The sequence below is a fragment of the Cucurbita pepo genome, chromosome LG08 (assembly GCF_002806865.2).
Source record: "Cucurbita pepo subsp. pepo cultivar mu-cu-16 chromosome LG08, ASM280686v2, whole genome shotgun sequence".
Taxonomy (NCBI): domain Eukaryota; kingdom Viridiplantae; phylum Streptophyta; class Magnoliopsida; order Cucurbitales; family Cucurbitaceae; genus Cucurbita; species Cucurbita pepo.
The window spans coordinates 10,045,943-10,055,312 of record NC_036645.1 but is presented as its reverse complement, the minus strand read 5'-3'; the positions used below and the strand labels follow the sequence as shown (position 1 = coordinate 10,055,312).

Sequence of the window (9,370 nt, the reverse complement as noted above, 5' to 3'; positions counted from 1 at the left end):
AATTTATTAAAAATTGAATAATTATCCAATGAAATTGTAAACATTTTGTTTTTGTTTTTTAAATTAAAAAGCAAAAGTGTAGGATGAGATGTGATGTAAGGTAAATAGTAAATGTGAATCACATGCGTGTGGGATCCACAAATGGATGAATAATTCTCCAAATTATTTATTCCAATCTAACATTTAAATAAAGATTATTCTTAGCCGCCGACAAAAGTTTGTTTGTATTAAAAGAAAAGAAAAAGAAGAAAAGGGTTACGCTTCAATCCACTATAAGAAGACGAAGCAGAAGAAATCTCACTCAATCTTGTTGAAATCCTTGCAATGGCGGAATCAATTCTATTCGATGTTGCGACATCCCTTATTACCAAATTGGGCTCTCTTGCTATCAAAGAGTGTCAATTGTTTTGTGGCGTCCAGGATGAGCTCCACAAACTCACACAGACCATTTCAGACATGAAAGCAGTCCTTCTTGATGCAGAGGAGAAACAGTTCTTGAACGATGAAGTGAAGAATTGGATTTCAAAGGTCAAAGAGGCTTTCTACGATGCTGAAGACTTGATTGACGAGTTCGCTTATGAAACCTTGAGGCGGCAAGTTATCGCCAACGATAAAAGAGGGGCAAAAGAGGTACGTCAATTTTTCTCTCTGCCTCATCGGATTGCATTCCGATTTCAAATGAGTCACAAAATTAAAGACATTAGAGACAACCTGAAAGCTATTGATGCTGATAAAAATCAATTTAATTTCTCTGAGCGTATGATAAATACTCGAGATGATGAGCTGAGGAAGCGTCGAGAGACTTCGTCTTTTATATGTGATGATGAAGTGGTGGGAAGAGATCACGACAAGAAAGCAATTATAGATCTTCTCCTAAATACAGATCCTAATGTCAAGGAGAACGTTGCAGTGATTGCCATTGTTGGAATGGGAGGTTTAGGAAAGACCACGCTTGCTCAATTTGTCTACAATAATGAAGACATAAAGAAACATTTTGAATTGAAACTATGGGTGTGTATTTCTGACGAGTTTGATGTAAAAGTTATTGTTGAAAAGATTCTAGAGTCTGCGACAAGAAAGAAACCTGAGATTCTTCAAATGGATTTGTTGCAAAGTGACCTTCGAAAGCATATTGATGGAAAAAAGTACTTGCTCATCATGGATGATGTGTGGAACGAAGATTATGAGAGATCAGTTGCTCTCAAAAGATTATTGATGGGTGGTGCTTCAGGCAGTAGAATTTTGATCACAACACGACAACAAAAAGTTGCAGAGACTTTTGACACAACTTCATCATATGCTTTAGGAGTATTGGACGACAATAGTGCTTGGCTATTGTTTAAAAGAATGGCTTTTGGAGGTGAAGAACCAGAAAAAGAAGTAGTCGAAATTGGGAAGGAGATTGTGGTGAAGTTAAAAGGCCTTCCTCTTGCAATAAGAACAATAGGACGTCTTTTATATGCCAAAAAACCAGAACATCATCTTTGGTTGGCTTTCAAGGATAAGGAGCTTTCTCAAGTTTTGGAGCAAAGAGAAGAGGGGGAGTTCATGCGATCAATATTAGGTCTCAGTTATAACCATCTACCATCTCATTTGAAGCAATGTTTTTTATATTGTGCTTTATTTCCCAAAGATTATGATATTGAAAAGGATGAAGTGATACGACAATGGATGGCACAAGGTTTTGTTCGATCAACTGGCGCAATGGAGGCAAGTGATATTGGTGAAGAGTATTTCATGGAATTATTATCAAGGTCATTCTTTCAAGACGTCACAAGAAATGAAATGGGTATCGTAACAGAGTGTAAGATGCATGATTTGATACATGATCTTGTTTGTTCAATAGTAGAAGATGAATACGTTTCCATGGGTGTGAACGATAGCACCGACATTGACAAAATCCGACACATCTCAATTGATAATAACTTTGCTGAAAAATTGGAATCCTTGAAATTATTGTTTAAAGCAAAAAATTTGAGGACATTAATTATTGATGCTGTAAAGGAGGATTGCCAAAAAGTTGTGAACCTAATCTCTACTCAGTTTTTGTGCTTGAGGACATTGACGGTGGATTTCTGCTATACTAATACTTCAAAAGTATTGCCAAGGTCTATTGGTAAGTTGAAACATTTAAGATATTTGAGGATATATCAAAGGAAACTTGAGTTCCTTCCGAATTCTATAACTAAGTTGTATAATTTGGAAATACTTATCCTTGATGGGTGTAAGTGTTTACAAGAGTTGCCGAGAGATGCAAAAAATTGGATGAAGCTGAGGTATCTAAGCCTTGCTAGAAATATGAATATAAAATTCCTTCCAGGTTCTATGGGTGCATTGCACAATTTGGAAACACTTATCCTTCAAGATTGTTCTGAATTAAGAGAATTGCCGAAAGATATTAAAAAATGTGTCAACCTCAAGCATCTTGATTTACATGGGTGCAATGCTTTGACTCATATGTCCAAAGGACTAGGTGAGCTTACAAGTCTTCAAACAATGAATTTGTTTGTACTAAAGAAAGATATTGGTTGTGATTTAAGCGAGTTGAATAGATTGAACAAGTTGAAGGGCTTATTGACTATTAAAGGTTTGGAAGTTTGTACAACGGATGATTTAGAAAAGAGTTCTTTTAACATGCGACAGAAATTGGGTGTTCAAGAATTAAACCTAGTTTGGAACTATTCCAAAGATGAGCACATGAATACTATCGTGGACAATGAGTGCAATGGGGTTTTACATTGCTTACAGCCACATTCAAAGGTTCAAAAGATAGATATATGCAAATATCCAGGAGTCAGTCTATGTGATTGGCTATCCTCTAATACCCTCGTTCATTTGGTCAGCATTAAACTTTCAGATTGCTTCAAATTGCAAGCTCTCCCACAATTTGATCAATTTCCTTTTCTCAAGTATTTGGGTCTTAAATCATTACCCAACATTGAGTACTTTGACAATAATGAATATCCTTCTTCATCGATGTTTTTTCCATCTCTCGAGAAATTAAGCATAGTAGAAATGCTTAATTTAAAAGGATGGTGGAAGGGTGAAACTTCATTGGAATCTTCTCCAAACAATGCATCATTTCCTATAGCAATGTCTCGTCTTTGTGAACTTGAGATAGATGCTTGTCCTCATTTAGCTTCATTTCCTTGGCATGCACTTTTGAAGTCACTCCGTCTGCATGCAATTAGTTCACAACTACTTAATGTTATATTTGAAAGGACTGCCAATCATTGTGTTGAAGAGTGTTCTTCTACTTTTGTTTCCTTTGATAAGATTGATGACCTTGAGTTTTTGCCAGAAGGGTTCTTCTATCATTTCACAAATCTTGAGCGTCTTGAAATAGAAGATTGCAAAAACTTACGGATGTCTTCTGCTCTTGTTCAACATCCTATTAATGATGTATTGTGGAAAGAGTTTCGAAGTCTTCGCATTTTAGTTCTTAAAGCAATTCCGAAGTTGGAGTATTTGCCCAATGGGATGCAACATGTAACAACTCTTGAAGACATTAAGATAATTTCATGTCCAAATTTAACAACTCTACCGGAATGGATAGGTAACTTCACATCACTCTCAGAGTTAATGATTATCAGCTGTCCAAAACTCACTTCACTGGAAAGGATTTACCACCTCCCCTCTTTGCAATCTTTATATATTTGGGTGTGTCCCAAATTAAAAGAGAGGTACGAGCAAGGAGAAGGAGAAGATTGGCCAAAAATTTCTCATATTCCCTATGTAAGCATTGAATAACTTTGAAGAGAAGAAAAACTTATTCAGTCTTCAATGTCAGGCATTATAAGGTATGCAAAGTCATTATTTTTATAGAATTAATCATGCACTCATTTCAATGAATTTTTCTAACTTGGGTTTGTACAACCATTATTATTATTATTACAGCACCAAGGAGCACCAAGGAGGAGGATTATTATTACCTCCAAAATTGTTCCTCTCTCAAAATTCACTCTTATGAATCTTCATGGAAGAAAGAAAATGAAAACCGTCAGTTTGATGTGTTGATTCAAATCTTTCAAGAACATCTTCAAATCTTTCAAGAGGAACATCCATTTCGAAGTTAATTTTCTCTGTTCTATTTCTATTATATTGTTATTATTTCTGCCCATTAATTTGTAATTTGTAGTTTTAATTCTTCAGACTTGTTTAATCAATTGGTAATATCCTGAACCATTTGTTCATCTCCCTCTCTCCATCTCATCATTGAAAAATTAAAAACAAAAATATTATCTGTTTGAATTTAGATCAATAAATAACAGGGCACTCATGTCACATCCAGATAGAAGAGCTTTTACTGTTGGCCAAATAGTGTAAGCAGATTATCAACTATAAGTTTCCTAGTTTTGCTATTTGTTTTTGGTTTTTATATGTGTGTTGTTCATTATATTATATCATAGAGGCTAATCTTCCCATAACTTATGCATAATCTTACAATACAGTTAACCACAAACATCAATATTTTAAGGGACTTTCATCGTCAAGCATCGCATATGCCTAATATCTAGAACCCAACTCACATTACAAAGCAAACCAAACAAGAAAACTTGACCGACCTTACGCAAGGGTTGGCTTTTTAAAAGTTACTGCACACAAGGAGCTCTTTCTGGATTAGCAGAAGCAGGATAGAGAAAAGGGCTGAAAAGTCTTCCGGAAACAGATTANAAGTGTGCATAGATATGAAAATATTATTACTCACGAAAGAATACAGATTTAAGAATTAGAAAAGGAATTGGGATCAAATGTTCAATCTTCATTGATATTCACGACCTTTAAATAGGATACAAGATACTAAATAATATCTACCAAGAAAATATAAACTAACTAAATCCTGATAATAAAATCAAATATACTACTATTCAAATTCAACTGATTACTACGATATCTAAAATATATTTCCTAACTAATATATTCTGTAAAATTACGAATATCATATATTCCATAACTAATTCAAACTAAAATAAGTTGCCCTAAAATTGTGACAAATAGTAAATGTGAATCACATGCGTGTGGGATCCACAAATGGATGAATAATTCTGCAAAATTATTTATTCCAATCTAACATTTAAATAAAGATTATTCTTAGCCGCCGACAAAAGTCCGGCGGTCTATTTATAAAGATTATTCTTAGCTGCCGACAAAAGTTTGTTTGTATTAAAAGAAAAGAAAAAGAAGAAGAAAAGGGTTACGCTTCAATCCACTATAAGAAGACGAAGAAGAAGAGGACGAAGCAGAAGAAGACGAAGCAGAAGAAATCTCACTCAATCTTGTTGAAATCCTTGCAATGGCGGAATCAATTCTATTCGATGCTGCGACATCCCTTATTACCAAATTGGGCTCTCTTGCTATCAAAGAGTGTCAATTGTTTTGTGGCGTCCAGGATGAGCTCGACAAACTCACACATACCATTTCAGACATGAAAGCATTCCTAATTGATGCAGAGGAGAAACAGTTCAAGAACAAAGAAGTGAAGAAGTGGATTTCAAGGGTCAAAGAGGCTTTCTACGATGCTGAAGACTTGATTGACGAGTTCGCTTATGAAACCTTGAGGCGGCAAGTTATCGCCAACAATAAAAGAGGGGCAAAAGAGGTACGTCAATTTTTCTCTCTGCCTCATCGGATTGCATTCCGATTTCAAATGAGTCACAAAATTAAAGACATTAGAGAGAAACTGAAAGCTATTAATGCTGATAAAAATCAATTCACTTTCTCGATAAATACTCAACCTGAAGAGTTGAGGAAGAGTGGAGATGAGTTGAGGAAGAGTCGAGAGACTTCGTCTTTTATATGTGATGATGAAGTGGTGGGAAGAGATCACGACAAGAAAGCAATTATAGATCTTCTCCTGAATACAGATCCTAATGTCAAGGAAAACGTTGCAGTGATTGCCATCGTTGGAATGGGAGGTTTAGGAAAGACTGCACTTGCTCAATTTGCCTACAATAATGAAGACATACAAAAACATTTTGAGTTGAAACTATGGGTGTGTATTTCTGACGAGTTTGATGTAAAAATTATTGTTGAAAAGATTCTAGAGTCTGCAATAAGAAAGAAACCTGAGATCTTTCAAATGGATTTGTTGCAAAGTGAACTTCGAAAGAATATTGATGGGAAAAAGTACTTGCTTATCATGGATGATGTGTGGAATAAAAAGGACGATGAATGGGTTAAGCTCAAAAGATTATTGATGGGTGGTGCATCAGGCAGTAAAATTTTGATCACAACACGTGATAGACAAGTTGCAACGACTTTTGACCCAACTTCATATTATGTTTTAGGAGAATTGGATGACAAAAATGCTTGGCTATTGTTTAAAAAAATGGCTTTTGGAGGCGAGGAACCAGAAAAGGAACGTGAAAATTCAAATCTAGTTGACATTGGGAAGGAGATTGTGGTGAAATTGAAAGGTCTTCCTCTTGCAATAAGAACAATAGGACGTCTTTTATATGCTAAAAAACAACATCATCTTTGGTTGGCTTTCAAAGATAAGGAGATTTCTCAAGTTTTGGAGCAAAGAGAAGAGGCGGAGTTCATGCTATCAATACTAGGTCTCAGTTATAACCATCTACCATCTCATTTGAAGCAATGTTTTTTATATTGTGCTGTATTTCCCAAAGATTATGATATTAAAAAGGATGAAGTGATACGACAATGGATGGCGCAAGGTTTTGTTCGATCAACTGGCGCAATTGGGGCAAGTGATATTGGTGAAGAGTATTTCATGGAATTATTATCAAGGTCATTCTTTCAAGACGTCAGAAGAAATGAAATGGGTGACATAATAAGATGTAAGATGCATGATTTGATACATGATCTTGCTTGTTCAATAGTAGAAGATGAATACGTTTCCATGGGTGTGAACGATAGAACCGACATTGACAAAATCCGACATATCTCAATTGATAGTAACTTTGCTATAAAATTGGAATCCTTGAAATTATTGTTGAAGGCAAAAAATTTGAGGACATTAATTATTGAAGCTTCAGATGAGGATTGCCAAAAAGTTATGAACCTAATCTCTACCCAGTTTTTGCGCTTGAGGACATTGACGGTGAATTTCTACCATACTGATATTTCAAAAGTATTGCCAAGTTTTATTGGTAAGTTAAAACATTTGAGATATCTAAACATATGTCTAAATAAACTTAAGTTCCTTCCGAATTCTATAACTAAGTTGTATAATTTGGAAATACTTATCCTTGATGGGTGTGAGTGTTTACAAGAGTTGCCGAGAGATGCAAAAAATTGGATGAAGCTCAGGTATCTAAGCCTTGCTGAAAATGAGAATATAAAATTCCTTCCAGATTCTATTACTTCATTGCATGATTTGGAAACACTTATCCTTGATGGGTGTGAGTGTTTACAAGAGTTGCCGAGAGAAGCAAAAAATTGGAAGAAGCTGAGGTATCTAAGCCTTGTTGGAAATAAGAATATAAAATTCCTTCCAGATTCTATTACTGCATTGCACAATTTGGAAACACTTATCCTTCAAGATTGTTCTCAATTAAGAGAATTGCCGAAAGATATTAAAAAATGTGTCAACCTCAAGCATCTTGATTTACATGGGTGCAATGCTTTGACTCATATGCCTAAAGGACTAGGTGAGCTTACAAGTCTTCAAACAATGAATTTGTTTGTACTAAAGAAAGATATTGGTTGTGATTTAAGCGAGTTGAATAGATTGAACAAGTTGAAGGGAACATTAACTATTAAAAGCTTGGAAGTTTGTACATCTGATGTTTTGGAAAACACCTTGCGATTGAAGTTGGGTGTTCGAGAGCTAAGGCTAGTTTGGAACAATTCTGTAGATGAGTATATATATATTGTCCTGGACGATGAGGGCAAAGGAGTTTTACAATGCTTACAGCTACATTCAAAGGTTCGAACGATATATATATGCAAATATCCAGAAGTCAGTCTATGTGATTGGCTATCCTCTAATACCCTTGTTCACTTGGTCAGCCTAGAGCTTTCAGATTGCTTCAAATTGCAAGCTCTCCCACAATTTGATCAATTTCCTTTTCTCAAGCATTTGGGTCTTAAATCATTACCCAACATTGAGTACATCGACAATAATGAATATCCTTCTTCCTCGATGTTTTTTCCATCTCTTGAGGAATTAAGCATAGTAGACATGCATAATTTAAAAGGATGGTGGAAGGGTGAAACTTCATCGGAATCTTCTCCCAACAATGCATCATTTCCTATAACAATGTCTTGCCTTTGTGAACTTGAGATCGATGCTTGTCCTCATTTGGCTTCAATTCCTTGGCATGCATATTTGAAGTCACTCTATCTGCGTGAAATTAGTTCACAGCTACTTAATGTGGTAATTGAAAGGACTACCAATAATTGTGTTGAAAAGTGTTCTACTACTAGTGTTTCCTTAAGTAAGATTGATGATCTTGAGTTTTTGCCAAAAGGGTTATTCTATCATTTCACAAATCTTGAGTATCTTGAAATAAAAGATTGCAAAAACTTACAAATGTCTTCTGCTCTTGTTCAACATCCTATTAATGATGTATTGTGGAAAGAGTTTCGAAGTCTTTGCTATTTATCTCTTGAAGCAATTCCGAAGTTGGAGTATTTGCCTAATGGGATGAAACATGTGACAACTCTTGAACGCATTGACATAATCTCATGTCCAAATTTAATAACTCTACCAGAATGGATAGGTAACTTCACATCACTCTCAGAGTTAATGATTATCGTGTGTCCAAAACTCACTTCATTGTCGGAAAGGATTCACCACCTCCCCTCTTTGCAAGATTTGTATATTTGGGATTGCCCCAAATTGAAGGAGAGGTACGAGAGAGGAAAAGGAGAAGATTGGCAAAAAATTTCTCATATTCCCCGTGTAACCATTGGATAACTTTGAAGAGAAGAAAAACTTATTCAGTCTTCAACCGCAGGCATTATAAGGTATGCAAAGTCATTATTTTTATATTTCCTTATAGAATTAATCATGCATGGATTTTTATTATTATTATTATTACAGCATATTCTATTCTGATGCAACACACCAAGGGGGAGGATTATTATTACCTCCAAAATTGTTCATCTCTCAAAATTCACTCTTATGAATCTTCATGGAAGAAAGAAAATGAGAACCATTATGTGTTGCTTCAAATCTTTCAGGAGGAACAAGTTCTTGGGTATTTATTGTTCCATGTCGAAGTTATGTTTCTATTATATTGTTATTATTTCTGCCCATTAATTTGTAATTTGTAGTTTTAATTCTTCAGACTTGTTTAATCAATTGGTAATATCTTGTGGGAGCCATTTGTTCATCTCCCTCTCTCCAACTCACCATTGAAAAATTAAAAACAAAAATATTATTTGTTTAAATTTAGATCAATAA

At 35.0% G+C, this 9,370-nt stretch overlaps 1 protein-coding gene across 1 annotated transcript; it reads left to right on the top strand.

Annotated features, from left to right (window-relative positions):
* Positions 1 to 311: 311 nt before the first annotated feature.
* LOC111800203 lies at positions 312 to 9,357 on the top strand. The gene is made up of 4 exons (XM_023683795.1): positions 312 to 3,748; positions 3,898 to 3,999; positions 5,217 to 8,931; positions 9,008 to 9,357. The coding sequence occupies exons 1-3, from the start codon at positions 325 to 327 to the stop codon at positions 8,879 to 8,881; spliced, it is 7,191 nt and encodes a 2,396-aa protein (XP_023539563.1). The 5' UTR covers positions 312 to 324; the 3' UTR covers positions 8,882 to 8,931; positions 9,008 to 9,357.
* The last annotated feature ends 13 nt before the right edge of the window (positions 9,358 to 9,370 follow it).